We start from the raw sequence: 18,693 nt of genomic DNA on the forward strand, positions 1-18,693 counted from the left end.
CTCAACAATGGCTACTCAGGGAAAAGCTTAGAAACCTGTGGTATAAGGTCCTGGACACGCCGCAGGAAAAAAAAAAAAACCCACAGCTTTCAGACACCCTTTCGCAAGCTGTCAAAACCACCTGAATGACCCAGCGACTGAGGAAGCGTCCGGCCTCTGCCCATGCCCATGCCCATGCCCATACCCATGCCCAGCAACGTGCTTGCCTGAACCTACAGATCCTTAGCAACTCTTTTTAATATACAAGAATCAAAAGTACAGCAGTTTTACAATGTAGGAAAATTTAATACATACTATATAAACAACATTATTTACATCAGAAATCACTAGGACAGTGGCATTTTTCACAAATATAAATTAGTTACTGTTTAGTCAACAGGTTTTTAAAAGTCCACAATTTTACAATAAAGAAAAAACCGTCTGTCCCCAAACGAGGGGGGCACAGATGGACTAAAGCAGCCCGGACCTTTGCCCTGGCTCTCCTTGCCGACACGGCAGCCCCCCAGACAAGCCGGAAGACCCCCAGGCTGGGCCCTGGACCACCGCTCCTGCTGACGAGTGGCTTTTGGTCTGTAGGATCTGTGACCGTGTAGATGCGTCACTGGACCGCGTCTGCACCGCGCGTCCAACGCACCGTTCAGACACCAGGCTAGAATTCTGCAGCACAACGTGAGAAGTGTTCTGCTTTCCCAGGAAGGGCTCGGGGAATGACCAGGAGAGGGACGGGGACATCAGGTGGGCTCTGTGGAGAGACTGGCTGTTTCTCTCCAGCCCCCTCTGAAGGATGGCGACGGGGCCAGGGTGGGTGGGGTGGAGGGCCACATGTCCTTCTCCGGGGCGACAGGAGACCATGCTGATCCTTGTGTATGCATGGGTTTCAGGTGAGGCTAACCCCCCCTCTTCCTCAAGTCCTGCTATTTCTCCCTTGATCACACCTTGCAAAGCCAGGCTCCACAGACCACCATTCCCACAGCAGCTTCTCCCACCCATAGAGAATTTCTACCTGTGCAAACTCCAGACTTTTAATCTAAGCATACAGCATTCATACTGACTTGGGGCAATGCCTCTGTTCTCCCAACACACTCTTCAAACACGTTTCCGCACCTAAAACAGCTCAGCGGGGGACACTGCAGGCTTATAATCACTAACACTGACTGGCTGATACTGCCCTTCCGCTGTGTCGTATGGCACTCGGAGTCCGGAACACGAACAAAAGGAGGTTCCTTTCTCCTCACGAAGTGACATCTTTGGGAATAACTGGCCTCTCCTCCCCGCCTTGGGCACTGAAATGCGGGGCCTCCTGCATCAGACACGACCTGCCTGATGTCCTGCAGGGGAGACACCGGGCCACCCCCTGGGCACCCTACCCCACCACGCAAGGACCTGGCAAACCAGCCTCGCCCTCCTTTGCCCTGGGCGCCACAAACATGAAGTAGTGTTAGCACATTGGCAAGAGGCTGAATTTGTGGCCAACGCGGAGTCCTGACCCCACCTTCTCCCGTGGAGCAGTTGCAGCATGTCCCCAGGGGTGACTGCAGCCTGGGCCTCCTGTGCAGTCCCCCTTGGGCTTTGCCTCAGGATGTGCATGGTACACGGCTGCGGTGAAGAACCCCATGTACCCGAAGGGGGTAACGAAGGGGGTGGCGGGCCGCACACGGGCCCCCAGCATGAGCTGTGAGGACCCGGCCTCTCTGGATCCCGTCCTGGGCAGCCCTGGGCCGCTCCGTGCAGCAGGGAGCCATGGCCACCGAAGCCACATCTGCCTCCCTAGGGGGTGTCAGAGGAGTCGGCGGTGCTGCCCAGGGTGCCAGCACGTAAGTGATCACGACTGTGAAGTCCCTGCAGGGACAGTTCCGGGCGGTGGACGCTGCCCGTGCCCGACAGAAAGGCGTCACCGGGTTCGAGCCTGGATGCGCACAGAAACACTGTTTGAGCCCCTTGTTCTGTCCCCACCCAGAACAGCCTCCTGATGCACCCACAATACTGACAAGCTCTGTTTAGAACAAATGAAACGAAGGCCCCAGGATGGGGAATTGGGGGAGCCTGCATAACTGCGTGACCATTTCCCAGCCCAGACTCTGTGCAACCTGAGCGTGACTCAGCTCTGCAGCTGTCACCCTGTCCTTGGACGCTTCTTAGCATGGAGACAATTTAACCCGGGCCTCTGCTTTGGCCGACATTCTAACAGAAGCTGAGTTCTGTGCTAATGGTAACCGTGGAAGCCCATTCACCACAGGCAACAGCTTCCTCTCCACCTGCCGCCCCCCCCCCCCAGTGTCAGGAGACAGGACTGTCATCTGCTTCTTGAAGTCCGTGCAGAGAACTGAGATGCAACTGGCACGTGCTGACCCAATACAACACTGAAAGCTCCGCCCCCACCTGCGGGCACCGCCCCACCCCGGAAGCCTGCTCACCACCTGCACAAGCACCCCAGCTGGGCTCTGGCCAGCACCTCACAGGTCAGCAGGCCTGCGCAGCGCGTCCCCCCCTCCTCCAGGCCCCAGAGGTTAACTTCCTGTCACAGGAATCAGAAACCCACCAGGGACTTCCGTTTCCAGCCACAAGCCCCTCCCACCCCCACTGCCCACTCCCACCCAAGTCCATCCCAGTTGCCCCAGGCTGCCGCACCGCACTCGGAGCCAGCTCACGGACCCACCTTTGCCTGGCCCGGCAGCCCAGGACGCCCCCTCAGGGGGACCCCCCCCTTGAAATGTACAGACAGTGTGGGGAAAATTAGTGTTTGTAGGGAAGGGGCCACTGTGGAGCTATTACCCTCTGTCCCCCCACCCCACACCATGTAGCTGTCACACAGTAAGGCCCAAGGGCACCGCTTCTCCCAAGAACGCCCCTGAGGGTGCGCCTGCTCCCTCGAGTCCTCCGGTGCGAGATCCCCCCGCGCCCCCCACGTCCCGCTCCCACAAGCAGCATCATCACGCCCTGTCCAGCCGTCCCAGCAGCCTTCAGACACACCCTGCCTGACCCCCACACAGGGTCCCGGGTCCAGCGACCTGGCGAGAACACGTTCCCGACCAAGACCCCTTCTTCCTCCGCCAGGGAGATGGCCCATGAGGCTGGCACACAAGTCACCGTGTCCTCCGGGCGCCCGTCACTGCGGGGGGCCAGAGCCGGGCTGGGGACAGGGTGGCAGGAGTGGCGACTGCACCCAGGCCCCGGCCCTCTGCACCGCCCCTCAGCCGGTGGGCGGGCGGCAGCGTGTCCAGAAACTCCACTCACTGGTCTAGGCAACTGGCTCCTGTTGGGTCAGACCAGAAACACCCAGCCTCCCGCGCGTGCTCGCCCGGTCTCCCGCGGGCCTCTAGGTCTTCCGAATGTTCCAGTTATAATCGGGGTTGTTTTTCTGTTCTAGGGACCTCTCCAAGGGAGATCGGGGGTCCAGGGGTGACCTGGAGTCGTGGGGAGACTTCTGAGATGGGGGCGAGCGAGGGTCTGAGACCGCGGGGTGCAGCGGGGGCAGGGGCTGTCTGCACTCCCCCAGCTTGTCTGCGTGGAAAGAGCGGTAGTGGTCTGAGGGGCCCTGGCCGTGGTAGCCCACCGGGGGGCGGTGGTCAGACATCCGCCGGAAATCCTGCTGGTGGTAATTCTGAGGCCTGAACTCATCCGATCTCCTGCGCTTGGAGTCGTGGTGGTGCCTGAAACAGAGACGCAGGGATTAGTGAGGAGACCGCGGCCAGATGCTCCTCCTTCCCACGGTGTCAGCTCATATCTGTGGACGCTTCCCAAGCGGCAAGCGCTTACATTACTAGGGGCCAAAAACAAACCAAAAAGGGCAATCACAAAGGGCTATTTTACTCCTAATGGCAAAACACACCCTTTGCAATGACATAAGCCCCATCAAAGCGGCAACGAAACAAGTCCACTCTTGAACCCCCGACGGCCCAGGACTCACACCCCCTGCAGGAGCACTGGCCAGGTCTGCCTGAACCCCCGACGGCCCAGGACTCACACCCCCTGCAGGAGCACTGGCCAGGTCTGCCTGAACCCCCGACGGCCCAGGACTCACACCCCCTGCAGGAGCACTGGCCAGGTCTGCCTGAACCCCCGACGGCCCAGGACTCACACCCCCTGCAGGAGCACTGGCCAGGTCTGCCTGAACCCCCGACGGCCCAGGACTCACACCCCCTGCAGGAGCACTGGCCAGGTCTGCACACACGTTCCTAGTCGCCGACCCAGCTCAGGAGGGACAGAGCCACAGAAACTGTTCTGTAATTCACTAGCAACAGCAAAAACCGCAATCAACCTAACTAGTCAACAATAGGGGAAGGGTTCATTATTTTAAAAATAGGTTCAATGAGGCCCTGGCCGATTGGCTCGGTGGTAGAGTGTTGGCCCAGTCGGCCCAGCATGTGCAAGTCCTGGGTTCGATTCCCGGCCAGGGCACACAGGAGAAGCATCCGTCTGCTTCTCCACCCTTCCCCCTCTTCTTTCTCTCTACCTCTCTCTTCCCCTCCCACAGCCAAGGCTCCACTGGAGCAAAGTTGGCCCGGGCGCTGAGGACGGCTCCATGGCCTCCACCTCAGGTGCCAGAATGGTTCCAGTTGCAAAGGAGCAGTGGCCCCAGATGGGCAGAGCATCGCCCCCTGGTGGGCGTGCTGGGTGGATCCCGGCCGAGCGCATGCGGGAGTCTCGATGCCTCCCCACTTCTCACTTCAGAAAAATTAGAGAAAAAAAAAGGCTCAATGCAAAGAATATTAAATTATTTTTTACTTAGGGCCACGATAAACTGCTTGTTATCCTAGCAAAATAGAATCAGTACAAGACAAGAACAAAAAAAAATCCAATTCATAAATGGGCGAAAGTGTTCAGTAAACCTCTGTCCAAAGAGCATATATAAAAAATTGGCCGCTAAGCACATGACAAGATGCTCAACACCCTTAATGAACATCAGTCATTAGAGAAATGCCAATCAAAACCAGTGAGACACCTCCTCACACCTGCTAGGGTGGCTCTTGCCAAAACTCCAGGAAAGTGGTATCGGCAAAGAGGAAGGGACCCTGCAGCTCTCTACTTTGGTGGTAGGAGTGTGAAATGGTTTGGCCCCGTGGAGAAAAGTTAGGTGATCCCTAAAAATAAACACAGCCCCACGTGGCAAATGGTCCCTCCTCGGTTGACAGTGGCACCATTCACAGCAGCTGAGAGGGAGGAACCACTCAGAGGTCTATGAATGGACGGAGGGATGAGCAGAATGTGGCACCTGTGTACAGCGGAACACTACTCGGCTGTAAAGAGAACCACAGTCTGATGCATACTACTGTATGGAGGAGCCTCCAAAACACAACGCTAAGTGTCCAACGGAGGTGGTCACAGGAGGCCACGTTTTGTATGATTCCATTGTGCAAAATATCCAGAAGTCGTAAATCCACAGAAATAGCACACACACGGGTAACTGCAAGGAGCCGGGGAGAAGGCGGAAAGTGGGTGCTCAATGGCGACAGCGTTGTCCCAGGCTGATGAAAGTGTTTAGGAAGTTGGTAAGAGGTGGTGCTTCTGCAACACCATGAACGTACTAAACATCACTGAACCATTCATTTAAAAATAGTCCATTTATGCTATGTGACTGTCACCTCAATAATAGAAGAGAAAGAGAAAGAGATGGACGGAGGAGGGTGGCTTCAGGTTCTAGTCAACACGGAGAAACCAGGACTAGACTTACACACACACACACACACACACTGCCTGCAACAACCAGGAAGACACGCAATGTGTGCAAGGAAGGTTTTCAAGACATCATATCAGGTATAAGGCAACAAGCAACAGTGGTTCCTGATGGGAAACCGAAGACCATCCTGTAACCTTGCCTCTCCGCTGGCAGAGCATCTCCAGCCTCAGCCCAGGGAGGGGCAGCCCAGAGGCTCCGGCAGGCTTCCCGAGGAGAGGGCCTGGGCACCAACAGAACCCAGGCAGCTGGAGGTGCGAGCTCTGCACACAGGAAGCAGCTGCGTACAGTGAGGAAACCAGGCCAAGGCCAGGGAGAGAACCCAAGGGCTCCGTATGCCCTGGAGAATAAAAATCAACACCTGCCAAGGTGGCGTTCAAGGCCTCCTGACTATCCAATCTGCTCATCCCCCGGGGCCGCCTTTCAGAGGCACCCGCCCTTGGCCCTGGCCGGTGATGCCCACCCAGCTCCCGGCTGAGCTGACTCTTCAGGGCCCAAACCAAGAACCGCCAGCCTCAGCTCTCCCAGCCCTCCAAGGCCCTCCTATTGGCCATCCTATCAGCACAGTGTCCGCTGCCTACATCACGACCCATTCGCCAGCCTCAGCTCCCCCAGCCCTCCAAGGCCCTCCCATTGGCCATCCTATCAGCACAGTGTAGCTGCCTACATCACGACTCCCCCCCCCCACAACACTGCAAAGATGTGTAACAGCACAAACATTTGACCGAACTGGGGACCACATTTGAACACGTGACGAAATAAATACATTATCAGCTCAATGCGGCTGATCACGACATTAATGCATACGCCACCTATCTCTCCCCCTATAAGCCAGCTCCCAGTGTCCCCGGCCCTCTGCATACCTGTCATAGTAATCTCTGTGTCCCCGGTGGTCTCGGTCACTGCTGTACTGGTCATAGGGTCTCTTTCTGGACAGGTTGTTGGGTCTGTAGCTCCCAGAACGGTGGCTGTCCATGTGTCGCCGGTCCCCATAATGGTGGTCCTTATACCAGTGCTGCTCATACTGATGGTGCCTGTCACCGCCCCATGGCGGGTTGCCGCCACCATAGTTGAACTTCCTCTCCCTCTGCCAGTCTCCGCGATCTGCAGAGAAAGCAGGAAGGGGCTCGTGACTGCTGGGGAGGACTGTCATGTCCACTGAAGATCACACTGAAAGGCCGACACGTGCGGATAACTGACATTCAAGTCCCCCTCCTCAGCCTTTCTGCGGCTGAAAACATGACTAGTAATGAGTCCTAGCACTGTTTTGCCAAAATTTTAAGGCCAAAGAAAATTCACTGCTTCTCTCCTTCTGAAATCTTAAGAACTAGTGCTTTTGTTTTGCACCCGTTTACCCTCCAATCTTAATGGGGCAGACCATTAAAATGAGCTATCACTCAACAAACCAAATGTTAATTCAGAAAATAGCACTAGTGAGTCTCACAGCTGCAAGGTGCTGCCCGTTTACACGTCTACAGGGCAGATACCTGCTCGTGCTGGAAGCTGTGCTGGTCTCTGAAGCTCATTCCAAAGTAGACTTACTGGTTCTATCATTCTTCCCCTGCCCACACCAAAAAAGGGCGGGGGGCCTCCTCCTATTAAAAGGACCTCTGATTACGAAGTCGGCTCAGCACTCAACTCTCAAAGATAGGGCTTACAATCTGTTCTAGCTTCTGAAGCCTCCACTTTCCCTGCAGAAGAGAACCATGCTTATGTAAGTCAAAGACGGCGACAACACAGAGTCTAGGAACGGAGGCTATTGTAGGACATGCGCGCGGGCCTTGTGAGTGTGACCTGACTTGGAAATAGGGTCTTTGCAGCTGTAACTAAGGATGTCGAGATGAGATCATATTGAATTTGGGTTGCACCCTAAATACAGCGACCAACATCCTTTTGAGAGAAAGGCAGAGGGCGGCCTGAGACAGAGACATCCAGAGGCAGGCCAGGTGGGGACGGGGGACATTGGGGTGGGGCAGCCACACGGAACCCCGGGGTGCTGGCAGCCTCCAGAGCCAGGGAGAGGCTGGGACAGGGGCTCCCTCAGAGCCTTCGGAGGGAGCCCACCCTGCTGACAGCGGCTTTCACAGTCTGGCACCAGCACTGGGAGAGAACCAGTTTCTGTTGAAGCCACCAGTCTGTGGTACTTTGTGACGGCAACCCTGGGAAACCAGCGTGGAGACTCAGCCAGAAGGAACTACTGCGCGTGCCTCGTGAGAAATCCAATCTTCTGTCTGCACTCTGTTTAGACCAAAGACATGCCTCCCAATAAACGTCTGTACTCATTCTGCTGGTCCTCTAGCATTTCTGTGAAGAGCCCAGGAGTAACAGCATCACGGAAACTGTGCAGCTTAGACATCTGTGCATCAAAATAATGGTCATCCCGGGGCTTGAACTCGGTGCTGACCCAGGGAGGATCACGCCAGAGGAGTAAGAAGTAAAACACTTTTGATTCTTCTAACAATTAACAACAAAAGGAGACACGTTCACAATGGGGAAGGGTCACTTGGAGATGGCTTCAGACCAGATGGAAAGCAGGATTCCAAACAGGGTTCCGATGCCCACGACGAAGTGCGGATGCTGAAAGCCAGGCCAGGTTGCATCTGTTTCCAAGGAAACCACACAGCGCTCCTTTCTCCCTGAACCCTCCTTTCTCCCTGAACCCTCCTTTCTCCCTGAACCCTCTGTGAGGCAGGTCGCTGGTCAGAAGCACTGAACTATTACGGGGCTGGGCGAGGAATCCAGGATCTTAATAAAAGACTACAGTCAGCTTAATAAGAAGAGGCCTTTCAAAGGATCAGAGTATACAGTCCATGACATCACAAGAAATAACACAAAACCAGCCTAATCCCAGGAAAATGTCAGCACAGGGAACACAACCAGATCTAAGCACACAGTAACATTTCCCAACCACCTTGTGCGGGCGTTACTTTTTTTCTCCCTCAATAAAATGGTGATCAACTCATTTGGAACTATTTAGGTTTTTAGATTACAAGACACCGAATTTCTGCTTCCAAGTAGTTTAGAGTAGCTTGGAACAGAAGTTACACGCTGCCAGGAACACGAAGAAAGGGTAGATAAACAAAAAGGAACCTGTTTAGAGACAGCAGAGAGCAGCCAAAGCAATCAGGACTAGAAGGAGCAAGATTCCAAGGAGCAGAAAAACCTCCAAGAGGGAGAGGCCGGCTCTGCAGCCTCTGGGGAGATGTGTCACTCGGAGCTCCTGCAGAAGCTATCTTCAGGCTTGTCCCCAATGGCAGTGGCCCCAACCTTTTTTGGGCTACAGACCAGTTTAATGTCAGAAGATATTTTCACGGACCAGCCTTTAGGGTGGGACAGATAAATGTATCACGTGACCGAGACAAGCGTCAAGAGTGAGTCTTAGACGGATGTAACAGAGGGAATCTGGTCATTTTTTAAAAATAAAACATTGTTCAGACTTAAATATAAATAATAAGTTATTTATTCTTTCTCTGCGGACCGGTATCAAATGGCCCACGGACCGGTACTGGTCCACGGCCCAGGGGTTGGGGACCAGTACCCTACAGGGCCCCCTGCTGGAGAAAGAGACGCTGGCTGAGAAACAACTACTGTGCTCATACCTGCACTCCCTTCTCTATGCTAACTAGATACATTATTCAGAAACTTACTAGATAACAGTTTGGGCCCTAGCCAGTTGGCTCAGCGGTAGAGTGTCAACCTGGCGTGTGGATGTCCCGGGTTCGATTCCCAGTTAGGGCACACAAAAGTGATCATCTGCTTCTCTACCCATTTGAGGAGTTGGAAGAGTTTCAGAACTAGAATAAAGTGGTGGTTGTACAACATTACAAATGTACCAAACACTACACTAAATTGGTCATTTATATAATATGGTTACGTTTGTTATGTAAACGTCTCCTTAATAAATATAAACACAAATTTTGTTGTTGCTATTAATTTTTCCATTTTTTAAAAATTTATAAAGGTAATTCATTCTTTGTTGTTTTTTTTTAATTCAGTAAGAGGATGGGAAGCAGAAAACAGACTCCTGCATGTGCCCTGACCGAGATTCACCCGGCAAGCCCACTAGGGGGCAATGCTCTGCCCATCTGGGGCCATGCTCCGTTGCTCAGCAACCAAGCTCTTCTTAGTGCCTAAGACAGGAGCCATCCTCAATGCCTGGGCCCAACTTGCTTCAATCGAGCCATGGCTGCAGGAGGGGAAGAATGAGAGAGAAGTGAGAGGGGGAGGGATGGAGAAGCAGATGGGCCCTGACCAGGAATTGAAGCTGGGACATCCACACACTGGGTTGACATTCTATCACTGAGCAAACCAGCCAGGGCCAATTCATTCTTTTTAACTGATAATAATAGAGTGCAAATGTCCTATTATTCACTTAACCTTTCTCCTATTAATGGATATTCAAGTTATTTGCAGATTTTTGCTATTATTAGGCTGGAAGAGGCCTCAGACCCAGGTGCTCTTATTACGACAAGACAGACTACCAGAAACAGACCTGCATATTTAGATAGTTCAGATTAGTCTCTGGAAAGACTGTAGCAATTTACACTCAACAATTTGTGTGGAGGCACATTTTAATTTCTGCTGATCTGAATAGGCAAAAGAAATCCGTTAGCTTGTTGTTGCTTTAATTCACATTTCCCTAGTAACAATGTTGTTGGTCATCTTGTCATACTGGCCATTTAAAAACATTCTTTTGCCATTGATTTGAAGGGGTAGAGAAGGGAGAGAGAGAGAGGAGCATCAACTCCTCCCACTTAGTTGCTCCACTTAGCCAAACACGCAAGGGTTGCTTTTCCTTCGTACCAGGGATCAGACATGCGGCTGCGGTACTCCAACACAACGTTCTATCCACTGAGCAACCTGGCCAGGGCATTGTACTGGCCATTTGAATTTCCTCTTCTGTATGAATTCCCTATTCGTAACCTTTGCCCATTTTTCTTTCTTTTTATATGCAAATAATAAAGACCTAGTTTACAGGTTTGCTTTTTACCTTTTTCTCAAGCTTTCTTTTTTAAACTTCAGGTGAACATGACCTATTTAAACAACAGTCAGACCTTCTTATAAGTTGCCAGCATTCGTGCACAACCAGAGAACATTCTAGAAATCTATTACCATGAATGCATTCATAGCTTTTACTACTACAAATACTTTAAAAAAATGAAATGACTCCATTTTTCTATTTGGCTGTCCCCTTATCAATCCAAGGGCGGTTCCAAGGAAACAGCTTTAATCACTGTGCTGTCCCGTATAATGTGAACTGTTTCCCTCAGTCTATCGTGTGCCTGGTTCATGGGCCAATGTTCTCCAAGTTGGAAGCACATCCTTTGGGGTCTCTATTCGTGCTGTACCTCCCTCAGGGTAAAAAGAGGATAATCAAGTGACAGCTGGGACAGAAGCACAGAGGTCCAACTGCCGTCTCCGGAAAAGAAAACACCTCCTCTTGTCACCTTGTGTAACAAGCCCCCTGTGACTCACCTGCATTACTAAAGTGTCTCTTATTGGGGTAACTGTAGTTATCTCTGGGGTGCCCATGCATCGGCGGGCCATGGGACACAGGCACGTGGGACTTCTGAGGGTGGAGGCCGTGTGGGCCGTGGGAGTGGGACATCAGGGAGTCCCGGCCGGAGCCCGAAGCCTCCGAGCGAAATGGCTTCTTGCCACCCATTGCATCCTCCTTCTTCTTCTGCTCCTGTGGGGAGAGAGGAAACCAGAGACCCTCAGCTCCCAGAGGACACCACAGCGCAGAGACCACCCCCCCAAACAGTCCCCTCTGCTCCTCGTGGCTTCAGCCCAGCCATTTACTGACTTCTGTCCAAACCAGCTCGCCAATTCCAGAGCTCACAGCGTGACAGTCACAGAGCTCCGTCTCCTGCTGACCCACTGGGCCCCTCCACGGACAAGCTCGGGAGAGCAAGTAGGCGCACTGGACAGCTAGAGGTCACCACACGCCGGGAACAGGTGCCCGGGTTGCCAGCATCCTCAAAGATTCTGCTTCCATGGAAACCAGGGGCACCAACGTTCTTAGGCTAACCAGAACAGACCGCCCCTGACCAGTCCAGTGGAAACCAGTTCCTATTCCAAAGTCACTAAGCTAAACAGCTAAATGTCTGAGTAATACCACTTTATCACACACAAAAAAAATTTCACATAAAAACACTGAAAACACAGTAAGAAAAAAGAAATGTAAAGTGACTTAAAGTCTCACTAACAAGGAAATCATGTAAATAACTTCAATGTCTTTTGAAGCCATTTTGTGTGTTTTTTAAATATATATGTATATTAAAAATAATTTGGTATTATTTTTTCACTTAATATATTGTGAAAAGCTCAAGTAAATACTTATCTCCACAATATAATTATGGTTGAATAATATTCCCAACATGGATATAACATGATTTATCCAATCTATTTCTTACTGTTGAATGTTCAAGTCATTTCTATTACAAGCATGTTTAAATTCTTAATTAGGCCCTGGCCGGTTTGCTCAGTGGTCAAGCATCAGCCTGGTGTGTGGAAGTCCTGGGTTAGATTCCCATCAGGGCTCATAGGAGAAGTGACCATCTGCCTCCCTGCCCCACCCCCCCCTTGCCTCTCTCTCTCTCCCCCCCCCCCTCCTGCAGGAATGGCTCGATTGGAGCGAGTTGGCCCCTGGTGCTGAGGATGGCTCTATGGCCTCTGCCTCAAAGCACTAAGAGCTCAGTTGCTGAGCAACGGAGCAACACCCCAGATGGGCAGAGAATCGCCCCTTAATGGGCTTGCCCGGTGGATCCCAGTCGGGGTGCATGCTGGAGTCTGTCTACGCCTCCCCTCCTCTCATCGAAAACAATTTAAAAAATAAAAATTCTTAATTAGCTCCTTCAACTAAATTCTTAGAAGAAAGATTGTCTGTTTTAGTCTTTGACAAATCTTGAAGAATTATTCTCCAAAAGGTTGTGATAATGCACACCCCCACGGATCGGGTCACTGCTGTTACACAACTTACACTAACTCCCGACACCTACACTAATGAAGCCCTTTACATCATGTGTACAACTCTGAACACTCATCCCAGCTTTCCCTCTTTCCCAACTATTTCATTCCTTCCCAGGGCCTTTCCCGACTATTCTTCCAAAGACTTCTTATAATGCTTACACTCTGCACTAACATTCAGCAACGTTAGCATGGCACTGCCGCATTTACTGCTATATCATATTCTTCCGTGTAAATCAGGTTATTAGTTATGCCAGGGCACCGCCCCCACACAGCTCAATACAGCGCTGGGCAGAGAGCACGTTCCTGCCGCGAGCACTCCTGAGCACCTGCCCTGTGCTGGTACTGTGCCGGGTGCCAAGGCTCCCTACCGCAGAGGGTGAGACACACACACCCTGCATTCACGGAGCCACATGTCAGCAGAGGAGGCAGTGATGCCCCAGACTGCCTGGAATGGCTAACGGGGCTCGGTCCGCATACTTGTTGGCCGACCTGCAACCGGACCCGTCTGCACGGGGACACGGCCCCTGCAGCACCGGCCAGGTCACTGCTGTGCCCGCCCCACTCCGCCCCACAGGGCAGGCACCTTCTGGGTACCCTCTCACACTTACTGCTTTATATGAGCAGCTGGGACCCTACGGACAGACGCTAGGCAGACTCCAAGTTCATGTGGCCCAAAAAAGAACAGAAAAAAGTATTTTCTGACAACCCTGTCACCTACCAGAAGCCATGTATGTAAGACACAGTAAGAACTGTGCTTGGCCCTGGCCAGTTGGCTCAGTGGTAGAGCGTCGGCCTGGCGTGCGGGAAACCCGGGTTCGATTCCTGGCCAGGGCACATAGGAGAAGCGCCCATCTGCTTCTCCACCCCCCCCCTTCCTCTCTGTCTCTCTCTTCCCCTCCTGCAGCCAAGGCTCCATTGGAGCAAAGATGGCCCGGGCGCTGGGGATGGCTCCTTGGCCTCTGCCCCAGGCGCTAGAGTGGCTCTGGTCGCAGCAGAGCGATGCCCCGGAGGGGCAGAGTGTCGCCCCCTGGTGGGCGTGCCGGGTGGATCCCGGTCGGGCGCATGCGGGAGTCTGTCTGACTGTCTCTCCCCGTTTCCAGCTTCAGAAAAATACAAAAAGAACTGTGCTTACAAAAGGCCTGGGGAAAATGATTCCAGAACAGAACGACAGAGGGGGACACGCAATTTCCCCTGTGTCTAAAGCATCCAGTGAGTATACTGGCCATCTGCTGCTCGGGAACTGTTACACTGACCACTGGTGCAGCGTGCTGAGGAACGGCACAGCTGGCACGAAGGGAGGGCGCCCAGAGAGGCAGGGCGGCCGCAATGGGCTCCTGTCCCAGCCCCGCCCCACGCCCCGTCCGCGCAGTGAGGGCAGAGACTGGCGACCCCCTCACACAGACACCCCCGGGTGCTACGATCCCCTCCCCAGGGAAAACAGTAAGGAAAGAATCTTCCTGGAAAATTGGGATGAAATGTGTATTTTACCTCCTCTTCTTGAGATCTCTTCTTATGAGCCATTTTGTATAACTTATGCAATTTTTGAGCATCAAATTCTGTAAACTTGGAAACAAAAATCCATAGGTTCCTTTAAAAAAAAACACACAGTTCTGGTAAATTACAGATTTTAAGAAGTAACTTTTTATTCTCTTTTGATGGATGGCAAGCTACTGAATTTGGCTGTGGAATCCTAAGTGTAGACCGCAGAAACATCCTTGGCCTTTGCCTCAGCAACACGTCCTCCTGTGCTGCTGTCTACACTGCCTGAGGGTACAGAGACCAGGCGCTGTCTCACACCTACAGTCCCTGCGCCCCAGACCCTGCCGAGAAGCCCTCTGCTCCGGACAATGCGCCCCAGACCCTGCCGAGAAGCCCTCTGCTCCGGACAATGCGCCCCAGACCCTGCCGAGAAGCCCTCTGCTCCGGACAATGCGCCCCAGAACCCGGCCACGCGGCCCGTCCCCACCAGCTTCCAGGTGGGGCCCACACGGCCGGGCAGCTCTGCATGGCTGCCCCTCGTCCCCCCAGTCTTCCTCAAGACTCTGCGGGACCCCTGCCCTCCGATTCCGCGGCGCTCAGCCTAGCAAGGCACTTCTGTCCGCAAGGGAGGGGCTGACCTTGCACCCAGAGCTGCGAGGCTCCGGCACCAGCCGGGAGGAGTCAGACCTCCTCACACTCTTTCTATGAAGCAGTCCTCCCGCCACATTCTGCCATCAGAGAACACAGCACAGACTCCCTACCTCGCACACCTGCTGCACCAGCTAGAAAGCCATTCACCTTTCTTCCTAAAGCCCTCCCAGCCCCCGACGGCCCTCTCTACGCCTCGGCTGAAGCCCGAGCGTCCTGGTCAGGTCTACTTGGCTCTTCCACAGCCAGTCCCTGTGCCCCTGCTGCCTCCAGAGGACGCCCCCCCCCCCCGCTCCTCTCTGCACGTGCTCCCCCCCCTCTAGGAACTCCTGCCACGTGGTCCTGCACGTGGTCCTGCACATGGTCCTACAGTTACCACTTCACAATGGACAGCTTCTCAGCAGGGAGCAAGGACCATCCTGTGAGCTCCGGCCAGCCGGGACACAGCGCCCAGAGCGCCTTGGCCAACAGGCCCTGGCGACAGCAGGAAGCCCAGCTCGGGGGTCTATGTGCGAAGCTGCCCTTTACTTATCTTCCAATAGCGATTGAGTCCATTTAAAAGAAAGCCAGATGGCTAGGGACAGGAGACTGGTGACCATGTAAAGGGTGACAGGGTAAGTAATTTTTTAGTGTGAAGCACGCTACGGATAGCATCGTGACAGAAGGCTTCACTGAAACCATTTCTCCCTCCAAAGCCAATCCACTGATATTGGGCATATTACACAAAGGTAATTGATTATGCTCACTATGAAATACATGAGAGCAAAGTAACTTTGGATCATGAAAAGAGAATAATGTTACAAATTGTCCTTTAGAAATTCATTCTGGCCCTGGCCGGTTGGCTCAGCGGTAGAGCGTCGGCCTGGCGTGCGGAGGACCCGGGTTCGATTCCCGGCCAGGGCACATAGGAGAAGCGCCCATTTGCTTCTCCACCCCTCCGCCATGCTTTCCCTCTCTGTCTCTCTCTTCCCCTCCCGCAGCCAAGGCTCCATTGGAGCAAGGATGGCCCGGGCGCTGGGGATGGCTCTGTGGCCTCTGCCCCAGGCGCTAGAGTGGCTCTGGTCGCAACATGGCGACGCCCAGGATGGGCAGAGCATCGCCCCCTGGTGGGCAGAGCATCGCCCCTGGTGGGCGTGCCGGGTGGATCCCGGTCGAGCGCATGCGGGAGTCTGTCTGACTGTCTCTCCCTGTTTCCAGCTTCAGAAAAATGAAGAAAAAAAAAAAAGAAATTCATTCTGTTTTCTTAAAATACCAAAAATTAGTTCATGATGCCTTACAAACTGAAGTTCTGCATTTTCTGCATTCATCCAAAGGATAGCTGGAGTTATTTAATCACTAGAGTTTGGTGACATTGACCTGTTCCCCTCCCGTGTTAGCAGAAAGCTAACCCATTAGTTATTATATCTGAACATTAACCGCAGATGAGTAAAGCAGTAAAACTAGACAGTTTCTAAGCCTTTACTTAAGAGCTGAGTCTTTATTCTGAGTCAGGACTGTAAATCCTGTCTCACTGTCCTCTTATAAATTAATGACATCACCCAACCCATTCCAAACACTGGTCTCAGTGGAATGGCCTATTTTAGCCTGCAGGTTTGTTGCCAAAAGACAGCTTTTGTTGGGAAAAAAATGTTTCATCAGGTGGATACGCCACCTTTCACAAGACACACACAGACTCCCCTTCTCTCGCTCTCCCTCCTCCGTGTGTCCCTCTGTCTTACCCCCCCCCCCCCCCCCCCCCCCCCGTCCAATCCAGCGGTGCCAGGCCGGGCGCTACCTCCGCCACAGCTTGACGTGCTCCTGGTCGGAGTAGGCTTTAAGGCACTCAGCGATGCGGTCCCCAATCTTCAGCAGGCAGGTCCGCGTGTGCTCCAGCTGCTCCTGCACGTTGAGCCCTTTGTCGGGCTTGTCCAGCTGTTTGAGTGCCTTCTTCACAGGCCTCATCCTCTCCTTACACTGAAACAGGCCAAGAGGATGGAAATGTGAGACAGCTCGTCGCCCCCTTTGCTTCCCGTGCCCCGAATCCCCGGCGCACACAGCCCACCCCCAGGGCCCGTCACCAGCCAAGGAGAGGCGGGTCAAGCCGGGGGAATGAGGATCAGGATCCGAGTCAGGAACAGCTGAGATGCAAGTCCCCCTGCACCGCCACTCAGAGCAAAGACCTGGGACCCTTACTCGGCCTCTGAAAACGCTGCCGTTTCCTCACTGACCACCCTGTGAGGCCACTAGGAAGACCAAACAGCAGCACAGTTCCAGGCCTCGCCCGAAGGCGCCTATGAAGACTAGTAACACTGCAGGACAAAATCCTCGAGGCTGACAGACACTAAGGGAGGGGCTTCCGGACAGAGACTGTGAACTGACACAGGAATCTTTTTCTCCCCCTCCCCAACTTCTCGAAAACAACAAAGAGACTGCCTTCAAAATGAGATAAGCTCTTGCCTAACCAGGCAGTGTCAAAGCCCCGAGGTCACCAGCTTGAGCATGGGCTCGCCAGCCTGAGCGTGGGACCACAGACATGACCCCATGGTCACTGGCTTGAAACCCAAGGTCGCTGATGTGAGCAAGGGGTCACTGGCTTGGCTGGAGCCCCCCAGTCACGGCACGTATGAGAAGCAATCATTGAACTAAAAATGATGCAACTATGAATTAATACTTCTCACCTATCTCCCTTCCTGTGTGTCTCTCACAAAAAAATAAATAAAAAACTAAAAACAAAACAAAACCACAAAGTCAAAAAATTTAAAAATGAGGAAGAAAACAGTAACAAAATATTGGCAGGAAGGAAATTGAAATCGTGAAACCCTCCCTAAGGCTGGCCATGTGTTTCTAGAAGTAGCAGTGAGGGCTTAAAGATAAGGAGCAGCTTTTTAAAGATGGACTAAGAATACAGACACTCAGACTCATAACAGACACCCTGATCTCGGACACCTCCCAGAAACAAGGAAGAATATTATCTGAGAGAATAAAAGAAAGGGCTCTGGACGGGCCACGCAAGCAGAGCTGAGGGCAGGCAGGCTGCTGCCCGGAGCACAGAATCCCATGCACACACGTGCCCTGCACGAGCCACAGCCAGGCTTCCATCCCTCAGACTCTAGGGGGGAAGCCAGGCCTCCACTCTCCAGTCAGGAGACTGGAGATGTTTCTCCATAAACTCTGACTGCCCGAGAGGAAGAACCAAACCCTGCTGAGCCACCACTGGAAGCTCCTCAGGGAAGCAGCCCAGCCAGACCAGCCCACAGCAACACTCTCAGGCGTCCCCAAACTGCAGTCCCCTGAGGCCATTTATCCGGCCCCCACCGCACTTCCGGAAGGGGCACCTCTTTCATTGGTGGTCAGTGAGAGGAGCACTGTATGTGGTGGCCCTCCAACGGTCTGAGAGACAGTGAACTGACCCCTGTGTAAAAAGTTTGGGGACCCCTGCTAGGTGTCCATCCAGCCCCGCCCATATGCTCAGAACTGCCAATCAGAGTGTCCCTGCTCTTAAATATGAGCAGATGACCTAGGACTACGGAGCCATCTGAGCAAGTATCTAGCAGGACAACAGGAAATACATCAGAGAGACAACTGAGAATTACCACGCCATCTGAGACAGGATCTAACAGAAATGATGAAAACATTCAGAACTACATGAGAACCACAGCATGACGGGGGAGAGATGCTGGAAAGAAACCATGACAAGAGAAACAAAAGTCTCAAGACTGGAGATAAAGCTGACGGGATCTCCCAGAAAGTAGTTTATAAAGCGGAAATGGGGGGGGGATAACATGAGGGACCACTTCCAGACTCTAATATCCAAAAACAAGAAGTTCCACAAAGATAAAACTAAGAATTCAGGAGATAAATGATCACAGAATAATTTGAAAAAAATTCTCAGATCTGTAGGGCAGAGTTTCAGCCACAGAGTATCTGGTATAATGAGTAAG

General features: G+C 52.8%; 1 protein-coding gene across 3 annotated transcripts in view; it reads right to left on the reverse strand.

Moving 5' to 3' along the window:
• Positions 1–264: 264 nt before the first annotated feature.
• The window catches only part of CHD2 (chromodomain helicase DNA binding protein 2), a 124,224-nt gene continuing 105,795 nt past the window's right edge, over positions 265–18,693 (reverse strand). For all 3 annotated transcript variants that reach the window (XM_066240294.1, XM_066240295.1, XM_066240293.1), the window contains 5 exons: positions 16,548–16,726; positions 14,135–14,234; positions 11,150–11,363; positions 6,538–6,778; positions 265–3,650 (listed from right to left, as the gene is read on the reverse strand). In XM_066240294.1, coding sequence (XP_066096391.1) covers positions 3,317–3,650; positions 6,538–6,778; positions 11,150–11,363; positions 14,135–14,234; positions 16,548–16,726 — 1,068 coding nt within the window. In that variant the 3' untranslated portion in view covers positions 265–3,316. The remainder of the gene's footprint in view (positions 3,651–6,537; positions 6,779–11,149; positions 11,364–14,134; positions 14,235–16,547; positions 16,727–18,693) is intronic.

Source organism: Saccopteryx bilineata, chromosome 7 (assembly GCF_036850765.1).
Source record: "Saccopteryx bilineata isolate mSacBil1 chromosome 7, mSacBil1_pri_phased_curated, whole genome shotgun sequence".
NCBI lineage: Eukaryota > Metazoa > Chordata > Mammalia > Chiroptera > Emballonuridae > Saccopteryx > Saccopteryx bilineata.